Source organism: Cydia pomonella, chromosome 14 (genome assembly GCF_033807575.1).
Source record: "Cydia pomonella isolate Wapato2018A chromosome 14, ilCydPomo1, whole genome shotgun sequence".
In the NCBI taxonomy this organism is placed as follows: domain Eukaryota; kingdom Metazoa; phylum Arthropoda; class Insecta; order Lepidoptera; family Tortricidae; genus Cydia; species Cydia pomonella.
The window spans coordinates 5,547,250-5,567,564 of NC_084716.1; the positions used below are offsets into that span (position 1 = coordinate 5,547,250).

Consider the following 20,315-nt stretch of genomic DNA (forward strand, 5'->3'; position numbering starts at 1 on the left):
TTCAATCAACAAGTTTCATTACTTTAATACATTTTATACAAAATATAAATGATAAAAATACAAATTATTGTTATTATCATTATCAGTCTGAAATAACGAGTAGGTATACAGTGTGTAAATCCAATACGGGCGATAAATTAAACCAGATACAGAATTATTTATCCGAGTTTATCTGTATAAATTTACCGAGCAGCAAATTCAATGTAGGTACTGCAAACATTACGAGACATAACATGACATGACATTGCGAGATACGAGCTTTTTATAGTAAATGCAAACAAGAGTTGACAGTTACTTTAATTAGCTCGTATTTCGTAACTTGTGTGTTGGTTTACATTGGGCCCGAATTATTTTGTATGGTTAATATTTTCATTGTATTTCTTAGCAAAATTTATCTAATTTATCTCAATATACTTGTTAAGTCCTATGCTAATCACCGTTTAAATATTCACCCGTATTGAATTTACACACTGTACATTGTTAAGATTGAATTTAAATTTAAGAAGCGTCTCTGGCAGTTGAAGGTTTATTTTGGTGATAAGAATCACTGGAGGATGAGTTCGGATAACCTTCTTTTTCAACTAACTCCATAGCTTCTTGCAGAGTCAAATTGTAGATGAAAGTCTGTACGACCCCGTTGTTGTCAACGGTGATGAATAAATGTCCAAATCCTGGCTGGTTGAGATTCTTCGGATCGACGATTGCTGCAATTTCATGGTCCACCATGCGTCGCAATTGATGGTCAGATAGCGTGTAATTGAACCCATTGATGCCAATCAGTTGATGAGTAGTTGTTACCGGTACTTCTCCAGATTTTAGCTTTTGGCTCAAGTCTAGCAAGTCTTGGGATGTCAGAATTGTTTTGGTGCCATCCTTGGTTACTGATTGGATGTAAGGCAGGTACAGGCGTTTGTATGATCCATCGAATTCGACCCTGCCGTCAACGGGCGCTGACGCAACCTGTTGGTAGTGAATTAATGTGTTATTTATTAATCACGTAAATTGTTATGCAACTTTGGGAACACATCGAATTATTTTTATCAAATATTTTGATTTGTGTATTTAAAGTAACATGGTAACTGACATGGAATTTACGTTATCGCCCCATCGAATATACGTATGGGGCGTTTAAACTTTATATTTTGGATATTTCAAGTTTTATTTTTCTAAAGTTATTAATGTAATTTTACTCATAAGGTAACGTACTTTTGATGACAGTTTTTTTAATCTTTCAAATTTACTTACGAAATAAACTCATTTAAACACTTAACGATTACACCCTGTATAAATTATAAACCGAAATAGATGTCATATATTACAGAAGCCCTCCTTAGAAAGACTAGGCGTCTGTAACCAGCTCTAAGGATAGGATAGGATAGGATGTGCGAGTACGTACTGCTTACCCGGAGCTGGTCAATGACGCCTAGGCTGAGTTTTGGCCGAACGTTAATTAGAATTAAATGTCAATAAATAATTAAATATAAATTATATAAATTGAACCGTAAATATGTAACCCTCCGTTACGGTTAATGGTTAATTCTCAATATTTTCAATTTTAATTAACTTTCGGCCAACACTGCCTAGTCTTTCTGTGGTGGCACAAAATCAAGAAATGGGAACAGGTTACGTCGTGGCGAGGTAGACTAGGGGTTCATGGCGTTGGTCGCGATAGCTAAAGGTCGGATCCGGCCTTCATCCCTGAATGAATGTTTTATTGCATATATAGTAATTCAGGTTACAATAGCAGATACAATTGCATATAAATAGGCTGGAATGTTTCGTCACTTTTTCTTTGATTTAAGTATGACATCTATTTCAGTTTACGCTAATTTCTTATTTAATATATAACGAATAATATATGTATCAAGATTTTCTGTCATTTATGTTATTTTTTATGAATTTATTTATTTTAATAGGTATATATACTAAATAAATTGCTGATAAAGTGAGCAAATAAGACATCAGATTTTTCACAAACAATAACAAATCAAATTATTTTAATCAATATTTTTATGTGTTTTTTAAATAGTCACAATACTAGGTACCAGGGATCGGAAACCGGTATTTTTTGTATAGGAACGAAACCGGTATTTTTTGTATGGGAACGAAACCGGTATTTTTTGTATGGGAACGAAAACGGTATTTTTTCGTTCTTTGTTAATTATTTCATTTCTACTTGGGCAATCTAATAATACGAAGTCGTTATCTAAAAACACAACCGAGTCCTATATTTGGAGTATAAAATAAACGGAAATATATGTTTATTTTAAAGTTTTTCCAAAAAACCGGTTCGATCCCTGCTAGGTACTTTATAAATTATAAACCGTAATAGATGCCATATACTCTTCTATTCTTCATTGGGTTTTATAACTTAAAAGAATTTTATAAGTGTGTAAACTTAAATTTATAGTAAACCTTTTTGTTTGTTTGTTTAAACTTTATTGCACAAATTTACAAAAAGAGTACAAATGGCGGACTTAACGCCTTGAGGCATTCTCTACCAGTCAACCATTGGGCTAAACAGAAATAGTTTGGTGCAGGATTGTAAAGAGTTGATATGGAAATAGACACAAGTCGAGACTACTATGATACTATACTTACATTACTTACACAAATAATTTTTGTTTAATAAATTAAGATAAAAAAAAATTGTATACCCGATAAGGGTAAAACTGTACTGTACCTACACAGTTTATAGTTCGTGTCACCCACGTTGACACGCAGATTTGTCAAATCTAACCCTTAATAACGTGACAACACGAGTCAAGGAACGCGTCGTCGTGAATGACACGATCCATATGCTCTTAAACGGCTCCCCATTATTTTTGTTACACCTTGTATATTCTCATTATTAGTCAGTACAATTAAATAAATAAATAAAAATAAAAAAAAATTTATTTCGTGAAAAAACACGTATACAATTAAAACAAAATATGGGTTTTACCTGATATATCGCAAGGGTGAAAAGCACTACGAATGTTGGCACGAACATGATTGTTATTATTTTTTTATTAGCGCTTCGATCACTATGAGATGAAAGCTCAGACTACCATTGCACGTATCATTCCGTACTTATAACCGTCTACCGAAAGATGACATCATTGTTGCAGCAAAGGGAAAACAAGCTAATAAAACCTGCATGAGGATAATTCCATAAGGAAAAACAAGTTATGACTACAGAAATGATATGAGTAAACTCCCCAGACAAAGGTAAGCGCAGTAAACGATCGTTACTCACCCGGTAAACCCCCGATATCACTTATAAAGACTGTTGATGATAATAATATTGACATAGATTAGTCGAGTTTTGAATAAAGATTCAATAAAAATATTATTGCATTATAATTGTGTGTATTTCCTTGTTTGTGTATGATAAGATTTTGTTGTTTTTAATGCCATCAGAATCGACCATCAGTTTTTATATAATATAATGTTGACGACCGGTTTGGCCTAGTGGGTAGTGACCCTGCCTACGAAGCTGATGGTCCCGGGTTCAAATCCTGGTAAGGGCATTTATTCGTGTGATGAGCATGGATATTTGTTCCTGAGTCATGGGTGTTTTCTATGTATTTAAGTATTTATAAATATTTATATATTATATATATCGTTGTCTAAGTACCATCAATACAAGCCTTATTGAGCTTACTGTGGGACTTAGTCAATTTGTGTAATAATGTCCTATAATATTTATTTATTTATGCAACGAGGGGGGGTAAGTGAAATTTCGCAAACGGGTTGTTTAGATGCACGACAGCCGCAGGCTGGAGTGCATAAAAGACCCCAGTTTGCAATATTCTTACCCCCGGAGTTACACACAATGTTTTTCACCGCACTTGCGAAGAAAAAACTAAATTTTAATCGAAATTATTCTTAAATACGGTGACATTTTAAATATTCGTCCGCCATATTGACATTCTTTAACAGGTTAGGCATCGAAGGCCCAGACCTATCACCTATTCAGCCACGATTGAAAATTGTGTAAAAATATATGAAACGGCTATTCAATTAATTTAATTAAATATTTTTTAACAAAAAAAGAATATAATTCAGTGTTTTAAAAGTAAAACTCATTTATACCTACTTGGTTGGTATGAATTAGTGACACAATAAAATAAAATAAACTATAACTCCCTTGGGAGTAATAGCTTTTTTTCCACAATCCATAACTCCCGCAGGAACAATATGGGCCTTTGTCCTTCAATAAACTTGCATGAAGTAAGATCTTTTTCGAGCAAGTGTGATGAAAAATATTAAAAGTTGAAAATTTATGAGATGGTTACATACTTGCATACACTCATGCACACATACACACACATACATACAAACATCGGGACATCATCGGCTTTGATTAAATGTCTCCTTAATTTCGTTTTACCCATTTACCAAAAAAAACTTATTTATATTTAGATATATTTATTATTTTAAGATAGATACTGCAATACGTGAGACACGATGAGAGATATCTGCTATCGTGTCTCACGTATTGTGGCGTCCCTCTTAGATAGATGTAACAAGCGTCAATCCGTCAGGCCTTGGTGCTATTCTATCGTGAATTGAGCCAAACGGGTCCGAACTTACAATTTTATTCGCTTCCCAAAGTTTAAATGCCGCAGAAACAAAATATGCGCGAATACAAAAAGAATCAAAAAGTTTGATTTTCGGAATAACGAAATATCATCAGTATGTATTTGTATGCACGTGCGGAACCATTCATTCTACGCACCGATCACCAACCGCTGTTATCTATTAGTATAAGGCCTGAGTGGACGCTCGAGTTGGGCGTGCAGTGGGGCGGGGCGTGCGACGTGCATGTTAAACTAATGCAAACGTATAGGAGTGGCCTTAGTGCACGCTGGTCAAATCACTTGTGAGCCCGCCGCCACGCTGCACGCCCTGCCGAACCCTCCGCTTCGATCATCCACTCGGGCCTTACACTTATGCCCGCATCCGCGCCGTATCTAGTTAATACTAAGTATTCGCTGTTATCTCGGTTTATTACCCGAGATAACAGCGAATACTTTCTACACGTGCGGTCTGTGGGCCAAGAGCGCTATACAAGCGTATAGCGCTCTGCGTGTCTAATATAATGATGGATTTAGGATGCTGTTCGGCTGCCGCGGTATTGTAGTGCCTCACCGATGTTTGCTGAGGCACGAACAGACTGTTTTTTCGCCATCATGAGGAAGCGATGCGGGTCACTCCTCACTCGCAGCCGAAGCAGCACGAACAGCATCCTAAGTACGCTGGGGCAGCGTTGGGACTCGCCCCTAAGCAAGCTCACCTGTTGCTGTGCCGCCGCGAAACTTATAAATGTTATGTAATGTTTTGTTGTGCTCCATAATTATTAACCTTTTCAACGCTTTTCCACACATGTCAAGAAATGCCATGGACGCCAAAAAGTTAACTGGTGAAGAGCGAATAGTAAGCTTAACTGACAGTAGGAAAGTCGCTTTGACAACGTCCGCCATAGCCTTTTTAATGGTCATTGGCGTCGCGGGCACGACAGACGATGACCGTTTTAGTTGTCTTTGGCGTTGAAAAGGTTAGCAGCTCATCCATTAGCACAAGGCGCTGTATGCCAAAGAACGGACAATCAAAGATGATGTGATCTTATCGGACCGACTAAGTAATCAATGCAATGATATTGTTTATATACTTACTTTTCGGTTCTTTTCGGTCTGTCCGTTATTTTTCGTATTGAAGAGGCTGCGTCTTTATCATAGACCTTGTTTTATACTACATTTAAGTTTGATGCAGGAATCCATTGAACATGTTATTTCAAAAGTGCTTTTGAATCTTGAATCTGAATTTGAAATCTTGAACTGATCTCTGACTAGTTAAGTTAAATTAAGTTGTGCTAAAATGGTTCATAATGTGATGTTAGGTTCTAGATGTTTGGACATGTAATAATATCAATATAGTGGTTTTAAGGGTTTGTTCCTTAAAAAACAAATAACTTAAGTTTTTAAAAATATTTTAGCTTAATACAAGATAATAGTAATACTGATTTATGCTAATATCTGAAAAAAGCATAATATAAAAACAAGAATATTAAATGCAACATAAGCTTTTATTTTTACAATATATTAAATATATATGGAGCAACGAGAGGCCAGAGGCCTTTGCCCAGTAGTGATATACCAATATGGGCTAGGAAAAAACATCAAGACTGATTGTGTATTTGTCTTCTCTGTTAAGTCGGCATGTGAAAGCTTCCTCCAAAGCGTTCCATGACTTACTGTTTATGTTTGCGGCCTCCACATTAACACGATCCTGGCCGTGTTGTCCTCTGGTCTTCGAAGGGTGTGCCCTATCCACTTCCACAAGAATGCAATGGAATCTCGATAATCCAGCAGTTCGATGGTCCGGCACGTCCAGTAATCTGGCTCTAAAATAGAGGTGCAAATGGTCATTCCATGTCCAAGTTTACTATCTACGCTTACATTATCACACTGCCTTCTCTTCTTTAAGTTTTTTGGAAACCCAGTTCTGAAAAAAGATAAATAATTCAATTTCCTGAACAGGTTTCCAACTTTTTTTAATTTGAAAAAATCAACTTAACATTTTTAAACACGTTTTATTTCTACAAAATTTGCCTTTATTATAAATATTATAATCAACTTAGTTTTATTAAAAATTTCAGAGCGAAGGATGTGCCTGGTGCGATTTTCTCAATTTGTTTATCTGGCAATTTTTTTGTTAAATCAGCCTAATGTCACCACATCCTAATTTGCAATGTGACAACGGAACTCTCCGCCAAATACGAAGATGGAAATCAGTAAAAAAACATTACATAAAAACAAAACAAAACTTAAGACTAACTTAAGCCTAGTCAAAAAGACCCCCCAAGTTGTCCCCGGCGCAAAGGTACATAACACTAGCCGCATTGCCACGTTGAATGGCGATGGATAACCTTTGCACCAGGTACAAACCCGCGCGGGCGTGTAGTTGGCTAACTAAACGGTAATAACTAAATGAAACCAGCTTCTTATAGTAAAAATATAATTGTAAAAATATGTACAATAAAATAAACTAATATCTGTCAGTATGCGAGTCTACTCTAAAACAATAAAATATCGTCACTGGCCTTAATGTTCTTGAATCTTCATCGAGCCAAACGATGAATCCTGGCAGCAGGTGCTACTGAGAGCTACGCGGGCCCACCAGGCGCAAGCAGGTGAAAACTTCAGCAGCGATTGTCAAGAAATAAGTAGTCTTCAATTTTTAACGAGAAGAAAGGGCTGCAATAATCGTGCGTTCTTAAATTTCGGGTCGGAACCTATCCCAAGCCTCATTCTGTTACAAGAACCAGTGACGTACAAATAAGAGTTGGATTAGATTAAAACACAAGCAGAACTTAAACTATTATACATATATACAATCTTTACCTGCGTTAGGGGCAACCCATTAAGTAACAAATCTTTTTTAAATAATAATACAGCGTGTTCGAGACAAGTCTCAACATAGCTGTAAACTTTATGTTTAATATTTGTTGCTTGCAACATTTGAGAAGAGTTGTGTCTATGTTGGGCTGTCAAGGGCCTATTTCGTTCTGTGCCATAACTGAATGTACTAGCGTAATAAAATAATTTAGCTTTCAATAAAAGTTATTTCTCCTAATCGCATTTTGATTCAAACATGCGATTGTTGGTCCTTCGAGCTTTTTAAAAGTTTAGAATCAGTGATTCCGTGGTTTTACTACGTATTTCGTTTGCTGGCTGGGCGAAGGTGACTTGCTATATCTTGTCGCCGCCCGCCGCAACCTCGCCCAACCCATTGTTTGGGCGAATTTATCATCGTGATTTCGGTTGATATTATCCTGAAATCGTTTAACTCCGTGCTGCAACAATCATCAGGAAAGTTCCCGTTCGTCGGCACAAAGGAATTTTTGTGCAAGTACCGGCGGATTTATTTGAGCGGTACAACGAGAATACTTTGACAAGGTTGTCAACTCAGGTGGGACTAGATTGTAAGGTTGGTAGTACGGATCATCGGTCGGTGCGTGTGTGCGTGCCTTTAAAGAGTTGGCGGTAAAAGTGACGTTTTTGGCTGTCAAAAGTGACGTCTGTTCAATAGGAATTTTCTTCACGGGCTTTGCAACTTGTAATAAAGTATTTCAACTGCAATCATTAACAAATTTGTGTTATCAAAGTGCGGGTTTGTGCTTAAACAGTATTGAGCGTTTTGTTTCGTGAAATACAACAATGGCGGAGCTCAAGAAGTTAAAAATAATGCGCGGCCAAGTCAAGGCAACTATGACTCGCATCGAGCAGTTTGTCAACGACCCCAATACCTTAAATTCCGCCTCTCTTGATTCCTTGGAGGCTCGTAAGGAGAAGCTAGCCTCTTCCCTCAAAGATTACGAGGGAATCCAACTGGACATATTGAGCCTTGATGACAAGGACACAGAGGATGCAGGTGACTTTGAGGACCGCTACTTTAACACAATAGCGAAGATTAATGAGGCGCTCAGGTCTCTAAGAGGGTCAGATACAGTTCAAGCTGCTGGTGTCTCTTCATCAAAGTTGCCCCATGTTGACATACCAGTGTACAATGGTGAGGATGTTACCCTATTCAAACCCTTTTATGAAATGTTCATAGCAGTGATTGATAAAAACAAAACATTATCAGATGTACAGAAGTTGTTTTACCTAAGAAAGTTTTTGTCTGATGAAGCACTATCTGTCATTGTAAATTTGCCTTTAGTCAATGTCTCATATATGGAGGCATTAGAGTTGTTAAAAAAGCGATATGACAATAATGTTAGGCTAATCATAAGCCATATATATGTTATCTTAGACATCCCATGCATGCCTAAGGGAACTGCGGCCTCTATAAGGTCATTTGTATCACAAGTGCAGCAGCATCTGCATGCACTTAGAAACTTAAAGGAACCTGTTGATAAATGGGATATGTTGCTCATTTCTATATTATCCAGAAAGCTAGATCAATATACTAGCCGGGCTTTCCATTTAGAGAGAGACCCACAAACTCTTCCAACGATGTTGGAGTTTATTGCATTTTTAGAAAGGCGTGCTATGGCGCTAGAGGATAGTTTGCCTCAAAAGAGTATCCTAAATGATAATGTACGAGGGCTGTACTGAAAATTTTTAGTTAAACAAAAACTATAAGGAATATAATAAAACTTTATTTACAACTTTTCAAAGTATTCCCCTGCTACATTAATGCACTTATGCATTCGGCTGAACCAGCTTTCAAAACAGGAAAAAAACTGTTCTTGCGGAAGGTCAAAAAAAAGTCGCCTAAATTCGTCCACTGCTTCATCCGCCGTCGAAAATCGTCGTCCACGTAATAATTTTTTTAAGGTGGGGAACAGAAAAAAATCACACGGAGCCAGGTCAGGACTGTACGGAGGGTGTGGTAGTAGTTGCACACCTGATTTGCTCAAAAAGTCCATGGTTCTGGAAGCCGTGTGAGCCGGAGCATTATCTTGATGAAAAATGATGCCCCGAGTTCCAGTACTTGGACGACTGACGTTCAGCTCTTGGAAGGCCTGTGGCAAGCAAACTTCACTGTACCATTGGCTGGTAACTGTTTTGCGATCTTCAAGTGGAATTACGGCTACAGGTCCACTGCGTCGAAAAAAAACAGCAACCATTTTTTTGTTGACGCTTCGGCCGCGAACTACTTTAGTAGGTAAATCATCTTCTTCAAAGACCCATTGTGTTGATTGCTGTTTTGTAAATGGGTCGTAACTATATATCCAAGATTCGTCAGATGTCACAATGTAGGTCACTTGTTGAGAATCGCCATTATCGAATTTCTTCAACATATATTTGCACCAATCGACACGACTATCTTTTTGCTCTTGTGTGAGAAAATGTGGTATCCACCGAGACGAAACCTTCCGTACTTGAAGGTGGTCATGCAAAATGGTAGAAACTGCCCGGGATCCAATCTTCAGTTCGTCCTGAATCTCTCGGTGGTTAATGTTTCGAGATTCCTTTATTAACCACTCCGCCTTGATAACATTTTCTGGAGTAACTGCCGTTGGCGGTCGCCCCGGTCGAGGCTCATCTTTGATGTCGCTCCGCCCACGCTTAAATTCACGGAACCAGTAACTGATAGTGGCAAGAGATGGGGATAATGTCCCAAAAACACTAGTTAAATTTTCATGAGAATCCTTGTATGTTAGCCCTCGTTTATAATCATAATATATCATAGCACGAAATGCTTCCCGCGTTAGCTCCATTTTTGCGAACAAAAAGTGACAGACATGTTTTTTTCTGAAATTCATAAAAAAATTACTGATTGTCACTGGCCAGTGACATTTATACCAAAAAGTTTGTAATGAAATTTGCCTTTAAGCTACAGTAAAATTAAATAAATACAGTTAATAGTACGCCGTTGACTAACTATTAACGGAACAACCCTCGTAGGTACTTCTAAATTTAAATCTTACCCCAAGGTTGCTAATGTTGTAGCATCATTACCTGGTTGTAAATTTTGTACTAAACCTGGCCATGCAATCTATAATTGTGTGAAATTTCAGGAAGCCTCCGTCGAGGACCGCTTGGCCTTTGTGCAGGAGAATGAGATGTGTGCAGTTTGTATAAACCCTCACTCAGATAAACCTTGCAAGTACAAGTTCAAATGTAAGTTATGTAAGGGTCATCATAATACCCTTTTGCATACAGAGGATGCTGGAGGTGCCAATCAACCAGTGGCAGCATCTATTGTTTTGACATGTGTCAAGAAAACATCTAATAAAAAGGTATTACCCACAATTAAAGTTAAAATTGTTGATAAATTTGGCCGTGATGTTTACTGCCGTGCATTGCTTGACACTGGCTCAAGTGAATCCTTTGCCACAACTTCTCTTGTAGAAAGGCTGGGTTTCTCCACTGTGGCAGAATGTGAAAATATAATTGGTGTAGCTAAACAGACCATCATTATGGATAGGTCAGTAATTATTACTGTGGAGTCTTGTCAATATCAAGATGTTAAATTTAAAGTTAGCTGTCATGTTGTAAAAGATGTAACGGCACATTTGCCACCACAATATGTTGATTGTTCAGCACTAAAGTTTCCAAGCCATGTCAAACTTTCTGATGAAAACTTTAATGAACCATCAGAAATTTCATTGCTACTAGCAAGTGATATTTATTTTAATTCATTATTAAATGATTGTATCAAATTGCCTGAAGGACTTGTCTTGCAAAGCACCTTATTTGGCTATGTTGTTGGTGGCAAGATAAACCAATCTGGTAGTATTTTAAACAGTACAAATTTAATTGAAAAATTTGTTGAAATGTGACAAATTGTATGTCAGACCTAATACAAAGCTGTGTCCCTTATCTCCTGACGAAATATTGTATATATCTTGTTAAATTGTTGTTTTCGATCACTACCTAATGTAAATTAGCTCACCTTGCCCGGCCCAATTATGTTCGAGACAAGTCTCAACATAGCTGTAAACTTTATGTTTAATATTTGTTGCTTGCAACATTTGAGAAGAGTTGTGTCTATGATGGGCTGTCAAGGGTTGTCAATGTGTTCGTTCTGTGCCATAACTGAATGTACTAGCGTAATAAAATAATTTAGCTTTCAATAAAAGTTATTTCTCCTAATCGCATTTTGATTCAAACACAGCGCTTTAGTTTTAATAACATTAATCCTTCCTTCCTTCAAATTGTCGAGAAAATTTCACCCGAAGGAAACTAAAGACGAGCGAAAAGGGCATATTTTTTTATTACCGGCCAGTGCGCGCGGTGACTGCATCATGCAGGTTTGCCATGTTACAGGCGTCAGACCCCCTCTCCCTAATTCGACGTCCGACTTCCCTAATTAAGGCAATAGCCTCCGACCCCCAGCATCCAGTCGTTTCGAACGCAAGGTGTACAAAATAATAATTACCGCCCAGGGCCGCATATTTATCCCGCTTCTTGACCGCGGCGAAATCTGCAGCGGCTCCAGCTGTCCGCACAGTTCGGCTGCGGTGTGAGGCTGCGAACGTACTAACGCACGTGGCGTCCCACAAGAGGCACTTTCCCCCCTTCAAAGTCAAGCAGTCCGGCTTTTTACCATCGGCGCGGTACAGACTCGCAGGCTCCGAGACACAGGGGATGTTGGCGGGTATTAGAGCCCACCTCACGATGTCATTGAGAGCGTGGTGACGCGGAAACCTTCCCGAACAATGACAGCACTCAATGCGTGATGGCCATTCGCCTCCACCATGGAACCGCATATGCATTTCTGAGGCACACACGTGTTGTATACAAGCTGTTTGCTTGCTTCTCTTGGCATTTTAGAGAGCTGTTTTTCATTATGAAACTTTTTCCGACACCCTCTAAAACATTTGTTTCGTATTGTTCCAAGGCTAAATATTCACACTTCTTGGCGCTGATAGCGGATCAGCTACAGAGAGGTAAGGAATCTGTCAAATTAGATAATTGATGGCATATACTGCCGTCAACTGCCGGCTCTAATTCCTTTATACGGAATCGTCATTTTATGATGCTAAACTGGCCTTCTTCCTCGATCTGGAAGCAGTTCTGCCGAACCTTTTTCATTATAGGCCGTATTTTAATCGAATTGTCCATTCCTTTTAATTTCTCGAAGCTGGAACATGCGAGGTTTTGTTGCACGTGCTTGCAGTCGTTGGTGTTGCGCCTTTGCCGTAACTCAGGTGATCTGGAAATTATCTTAACGTCTTCTGAATAGTTTTTCTTCAGCTTACGTGTCTAGGCCCTGAATCTGTTCGATATATTAAGGAGCAAGGGCACCGGGAAGCAGGCGAGGAATTACCGAGATTACGCAATGATTAACGCCGACAATACAATATAAGCATTTAATATAAGCAGCCCTAATTTCGCAAGGCGAAGAAGAAGAGAAGTCAGGTCTTCTTTTACGACCTCTGGACTCCCTCCCTAAGTCCCGTCATCTAAATACCAGATGTTAAGCGGTAATTTAAGGGACGACACTATTTTGTGGATATGCTGTAGGTAAGCGGCCCTAGCGGATCCCCCTGCTGCGCACCCACCTGCGAAAGAATCAGAGACATGAGACCTGGTACAAAAAAGGATACAACGATGGACTTTTTTCCTCGACATCGCTCAAAAAAACGTCCCTTTCGAGTGTGTTGAAGGCATTTTTCAGGTCTAATTTTATTATAACCCCACCTGCGTTCCCCGGATACGAAGCGAAAGTGCGAGCGGCATGAATTGCAGCCTTACATCCTGTCTGTATGCCGAAACCTAATTGATGAGGCGGCAGATAATCAGCCATCCGCTCTCTGACCACCTGACACCCTAGTTTGGCTACCAACCGACGAAATGTACCTACTCCCACAGCAATTGGCCGTATTCCGCTCTTCTTTTTCCTTAAAGCGCACAGCGACGTACCATATAAAAATGGGCAGACTTCAGGGTACAGCTGCCTACTGAGTAAAAAAAAAAACTTCAAATCGGTAGACATATTGCTCACCGGATCCTGGTTGGTAACAACGAACCAGACTAAATTCAGTATGCTGTTATTATGGTATGTTGTCAGGAATGTTAAAACGTGTTTTTATTTTTTTCGTGCTATGTAATATTGTACCTTTATGATCGATGCTCGATGGAAACTTGTCATTTCCAATACAATTTTTCAACCTCTTTTAAACTCTCTGTGCAGGATTCGGTGGTTTTCCAGGGTCCACAATGAAGACGTATAAGCTTATATTTTGTATGTACCGAACAAGGTGTGTATCGTGCCGTATATCGAGTCGAATGAGACGGGAAAAGATGAGCGCGGAGAGGGGCGGTACAGGAGTGGTCGCCGCAGTGCCGCTAGATGTCGCTAGAAGTAGTAGATGCGCGAACATGCTCCCAAAGTAGTCTTTATCTGTCGTAGTCTGCCGGTTCCCTGAGTATCATATAATAAAAATCAAGAGTGAAAATATAAATAAAGTAACAATATTTTTTTTACAGGTCTGGCAATGTTTATTATCAAATTTTAAAGGTAATGTATCCCTGAATGCATCGTTCGTTCTTCAGTTTTAAAAAACTAGCCTTTAGAAAATACATAGTACCTACTCATAATTTGTTTATAATGTCTCCACAATTCGACGTGGTTAGTTTTCTTGGAAACATTCTCTCTTCTGTTCTTGGTAATTTCTTCTTTAGACGATGGACCATTAGTGCAATCGAAAAGCCTAATATCAAGATCTATGATATGGGCAGTCTCTAAGATCTCATGATCATGATCTTTCTTATCATCACCGTAATTCTCAGTCATGAGTTTTGCAATAGCAGCGACGGTATTATTGAGCATTTGAGCAGTTAGCTTTTCTTTCATTTTCGACCGAAATGTAGATTTACACGTGTAGGGCTGTTAGTTGGGGATTGAAATGTAAGGTCCTTTTTTCCGACACATCTAGCAGGTGAGACCACTTTCCTTTTTTACCATTTATTACAATTTCTCCTCCATTATATAAATTGTTTTTGATTAATTTCAATAAATGCGGAATATAAAACGTGATAATAACTCTTATCATACAATATGAAATAATTGGTAGTAGTTGCGATGCCACACCACGTCTTGAGTATATTCAAACTGCCAATATTAGTGGGTCCGTGATCACGTACTGTGGTAATCACCGTGTTACCAATATCAGCAAGTACTTACCTTTATTATAATACAAACATTAGACGCGCTCGATCTTTTGCTGTATTAAAAAAACTACTTAAAGGTCATTACCTATCTCTTGCTTAGTGTTTGAAATACATAGTTATTTTTTGCTCTGTGGTTGATATGTTTTTGTTGTATGTTGGTATATTTTGGATTGTGTCTTATATATTTATTAATTATTATGAATGTTTATAAATAAATAAAATTAAAAAGCATTTATTTCGGACAAGATCCATATATCTATACAAAAACATAAAACAATCAAAATATTTTCATAAAAATTACATAAAATAAAATTAAAATATTAATTAAATTACCCCACAAGCGCTGATGAAATGGCTGCTCAGGCACTGACGCACTCGGGTTTAGAGCCCCCCCGGCCAACAATGCATCAGAAGCGAAAGGTATTTCCGCCTTGCCACAATCAAAGGATAAAATCTTAGTGACAAGGTCCACGGCCCCCGCCGCCGACACCAGGCCCCAGTTTCACCACGGCGACAGGTGTGACAAATGTCACTAAATATTACATATGTAGTATTATCGGTTTCACAGGTGCCACGGTGACAGGTGCGACAATTGTAGAAAACAATTGTAACGACTAAACATAGGGAAACATGTATCAAATAATTCAATAGCAATAAGTAAAATTATTTAATCTTAAATATTTAGTTCTAGTAATTAGTATCAATAATAATCTAAGTATTTCACATACGCTTAAAAACTTCAATGGGTATTAAAGATCCATCAACGACTCCACCTATTCTTGGAATATTTGCAATTTCTCTAAATAAATGCGGGATAGCGTTGGAATTCTCCGGCCATCGTACTTCTCTCCCAAACATTTCATTGACAATTGCAATCGTAACTGTTTTTATACACCGATGAATGGTAGCCTTTGATACTCCATGATTATCTCCGCTAACGTGATATTGAGAACCCGACCAATGCAGTGTACAAAGAATTTGTTGGCAAGGCGTTAAAGCTTTGTTTTTGTCGCTGGATGTTCAAAACGTGCACCGATTCTATTTAATAAATAAATATTCTACACTGATTTTACTAACACGAAATTTTTCCTTAAATGAAAAATCCGTGAGATAAAAGAAAAATTGATTCTTTCTTTAAACCTTCTTGACAGAAGCATATACATGCGAAATCATCAAGATCACTGTTACTATCACTAGCGTCACTACTACTCACATGGAGAGCCATTTTGAACTACGCGTATGTCAACCACGACATACTACAATTGTCACGCAACTCGACACAGCTTCAACCACATGTCAAGATTCACCGATGATTCTACAAATATGTCGAGTAGAAAAAGTAATTCTTGTTTCACAACATAATTGTAATACATACAATTGTAGCAAAATGCCCGTCATGTTTGTAAGCATTTCAATAGAAAATATTTTATAAAACTTGACACACATTCCGCACGCGCCGTATGCCAAGTCCGCCACTCCGTATAGGCAACGAAGCCAAGTCCCACTGGTCCGGATTCAAAGAGATATTCAGCACACCCTCAGCACATTCCTTCACCACCAGGTCAAACGAGTCCATGTGGCTAGGGTCCAGCTAGGCAGGTACAGTACGCAGAAAGTACGTCACCTTGGGAACGGCCAAGCAAGACCTTAACAAAGTAAGTGCCACATGAGCCGGGAGCTTTTTCAGCCTCTCACCAGCGGACCTAAGAAGCTGCTCTCTAACCTCGAAGGCTTCAGGTATAGCCGCGGGGTACATCGGAGAACCCAAAAGATTGAAACTCTGGGTAGTTAACTCCTTAAGACCAGGGAGTCAGGTACAAAACAAAGAGAAGGAAGGTCGAGAGTTGGCACTACAAGGAAAAAACTCACATTTACTAGAGTTCACTTCGAGCCCCAGCTCCCGAAAAAGTGGAAGGAGCGCAAGCAGGTCCCGTTCGACCTCCTCCGGGGTACCCCCCAGAGTATACCGTCGTCGAGGTACTCATAATTTGTTTTTAATGTCTCCACAATTCGACGTGGTTAGTTTTCTTGGAAACATTCTCTCTTCTGTTCTTGATAATTTCCTTTTTGGACGAGGGACCATTAGTGCAATCGAAAAGCCTATTAAGATCTATGATGTGGGTGGTCTCTAAGATCTCATGATCATGATCTTTCTCATCATCACCGTAATTCCCAGTCATGAGTTTTATAATAACAGCGACGGTATTATTGGCATTTGAGCAGTTAGCTTTTCTTTCATTTTCGACCGAAATGTAGGATTTACACGTGTAGGGCTGTTAGTTGGGGATTGAAATGTAAGGTCCTTTTTTTCCGACACATCTAGCAGGTGAGACCACTTTCCTTTTTTACCATTTATTACAATTTCTCCTTCATTATATAAATTGTTTTGGACTAATTTCAATAAATGCGGAATATCAAACATGATATAAACTCTTATCATACAATATGAAATAATTGGTAGTAGTTGCGATGCCACACCACGTTTTGAGTATTTTCGAACTGCCAATATTAGTGGGTCCGTTATAACGTACTGTGGTAATCACCGTGTTACCAATATCAGCAAGTACTTACCTTTATTATATTACAAACATTTGACGCGCTCAATCTCTTCCTGTATTCAAAAAACTACTTCAAGAACATTACCTATCTCTCGCTTAGTGTTTGAAATACATAGTTATTTTTTACTCTGTGGTTGATATGTTTTTGTTATATGTTGGTATACTCGTATTTTGGATTGTGTCTTATATATTTATTATGTATGTTTATGTATGTCTATTTTATTTTCTTATACGTGTATGTTTATGTAAAATTACGAGTATACAAAGCGAGCGTATACCTTGTGAATTTCATATTTGTAAAGGGTATACATATATATTATTTACCCACTTACTGTGTGCTCTAAAATATCATTAATTTCGACGTCGCTTAAAATGGAAGATTCATTTGAAAAATTTGATAAAATCCCTTCCGAGTTTTCTTCACTTTTTTGGAGAAAACAGGGTTATATTTTTTTTCCGCAAATTCTATTTAAAAATAATATTATAGCAAAATGTAATTTTATGTCAACCTATCAAAAAAAACCTAGCTATGGGGCCTACATTGCGGTAAAATTATATTTTTTTAAAGATGTATAAAATCACGCTGCATCGACCCGACGCCACGCCGCGCGTTGAGTCTCCGCGGAGCGCGCTTAGAGGACGGACCAGTGCTGGATTGTCAGGCGTTCGTTGCGTTCGTAATCAGCTACGGAGTTCCGAGAAGTGCTGTATACTGCGATTAGAAAATCTTAATACAAGTACATTTTATTTTTATTATTACCCTTGCCAGCTCTTAAGAATTACTTAAAAAAGTCATTGATTTTGATGGCTTATTACTGAGTCGAGGACTACTTGACAGACAAACATGCATGGTCCAAACCAGAAACTGTAAAAACAAGTAGCAATTCAAATCATTGTATTAAATATGTGTAGAGTTATAGGTGGCACAGCTCAGGTAGGTATAGCAATCAGACAGATTTATATAATGTAACTGAACCGCGTAATAGTTAAAAGTTTACCGTATGTATGGGTGTATTTCGGGATGTGGTATCAGAAGGTACGGTAAATTAAAGATGCGTGTTCATTAGTTCACGTTTACTGTAAGACTGTCCTTAGACGCCGGGCGCAGCCGGCTATAAACTATACTATCTACAACTATAGATGCAATACATATACCTATATGTTACGTAGTGATAGCGGGGAGCTACGCCACAGTCCTCCGCCCTTAGAAAAAACTAGTAAAAACTATCACTAAAAATAAAATACGCACTTTAATATCACTATATGTTCGTACTATTTACACAATAACGTGGTTGATTGTTTGGTGCGGCGGCGGCACAGCTATGGCGCCGGGCTGATGCACGGCGGCGATGGCAGCAGTCCTTTTTCTGACGATTTTCTCTATTCGAACGTCCACAGTTGATTTGATGCGTCGCTTGCAATAACGCCAACCAATGTATAGGGTGGCTAACGTTATTACGGCGCTCACGAGCACCACGGCTGCGAGCGACATTTTGAAGTTGTTGTTGTACAGTCAGCATCAAAAGTAGCGGATCAAATAACGCTTCATAAGTATCTACCATTCTATAACAGCTTAACAAAAACTGATGTCTTTAATATAGAACAACTGAGAATGTAAAAGATATACTTTGGAACGTGAATTTTAGAAATGTATCTATATTTGGAAAAGTTATCTGAGATGTCAGATACTTTTGGCGCGTTGTTTCATCCGCTACTAGTGATTACTTTAAATTGAAGATTATTTTGTGTTTTGAGATTTTGTAACTCAGGGTCGTTGTTTTGTTCTTGGGCTAATGATTTATAATCGAGCAAAGTAGGCATCGTAATTTCGTTGATTCTCGATAAGGCATCGGCTACGGTATTTTTATCGCCTTCGATGTATTGTATTTTGTCACAAAATTGAGATATAAAGTCTAATTGTCTAAGGCGTCTGGGTGAATCTGAGGGTGAGACCTTTTTTGTAAGTGCGAACGTTAATGGTTTGTGGTCTGTCAATACCGTTAATTGTTTATTATCTCTTCGGGCTATAGGCTGAGGGATCTGGGGGTAAAATAGAACTAAAAGAAGGAGAAGAACGTAATAAGTCATAGGGTAGGAGAGCGCAGGACCAGTCTGGATCTCAATGTCAGTTGAGATTTGGAGTTGGGCTTGCGTCCCCACTTCATTGGAATGTTGAGTAGACTGAGAAGAAAAAGAAAAAAAATATGAATAGTGTGAAGGATCTAGAGAAAAAGAACCAATTAAGAAAATGGACTCACCATTGGAAAATAGGACGCGGGATCTGTTTAAGTCCCGGCATCATTTTTCGCCTGGGTTTGCGTTCCCGCGTCTTTGAATCGTAGAGTCAGCTGGAAAAGGAAGAGTAAAATACAGAAGAAAGTTATGAGTAAAAAAAAGAGAATTATTATTAAAAAAAAAAAACAACTAAGAAAGGGACTCACCATAGTTAATTTCGTAAAAGCACTACAATCCGACAAGAATGTGAAGGTTTCATCTAGTGCTGAGGTTATAATAAATCAAGATGTAATTTTAAGATTGACACAGAAAGAAGATGGTAAAGCTAATAAAAAAAGAGAAACAGAAGAAAATTTAAAGAAACGAGAGCAAAAAAGGTAGATGAGATAACTAAACTAAATGAAAAAAAAAAGGAAAACTAAAGAAGCGTGAAGATACGAACAAAAACTCCAAGAAAGAAAAAAAGAAGTGAGAAAAAAGAAGAAGGTGGGGGGGGGGGGGGTCATTGTTAGCTGGTAATTGGAGCTCATATACTGAATATTTTTTATGTATTTCTGCGCATTGTTCAGCAAATACCCATACAGGTATACGGAAGCGTTCTTTCCTGTCAAGTCAAATCTATAATCAGTAGTTTGAACCAACGTTTCAGTGAGATAAAGAGCTTGTCTTATGTTTAAATACCAACCGTATTATCTTAAGTATAATTGAAGGAATGTTTACAAACATTACTACATTGGGCATGATTTTCCAGGAGATCAATATAACTTAATTTCTCTTTAAATATATATATTTTTTAATTTATTTAGAATAATAATATTAATTAAATCTTGATTTTCAGAGGCTATAAAGATAAATAGCTACAAAGTAGGAATATCTCTTTATTTTTTGGAAGAAATATGAATTAACC

The 20,315-nt window shown here is 38.0% G+C and overlaps 1 protein-coding gene and 1 pseudogene across 1 annotated transcript; both read right to left on the reverse strand.

The window, feature by feature from the left end:
* On the reverse strand, positions 1–3,102 carry LOC133525268 (uncharacterized). Its single transcript, XM_061861562.1, has 2 exons — positions 2,945–3,102; positions 1–960 (listed from the first exon to the last, which is right to left on the reverse strand). The coding sequence occupies exons 1-2, from the start codon at positions 2,990–2,992 to the stop codon at positions 499–501; spliced, it is 510 nt and encodes a 169-aa protein (XP_061717546.1). The 5' UTR covers positions 2,993–3,102; the 3' UTR covers positions 1–498.
* Positions 3,103–9,128: 6,026 nt separating this feature from the next.
* Positions 9,129–16,371, reverse strand: LOC133525340 (uncharacterized; annotated as a pseudogene).
* Positions 16,372–20,315: the final 3,944 nt, after the last annotated feature.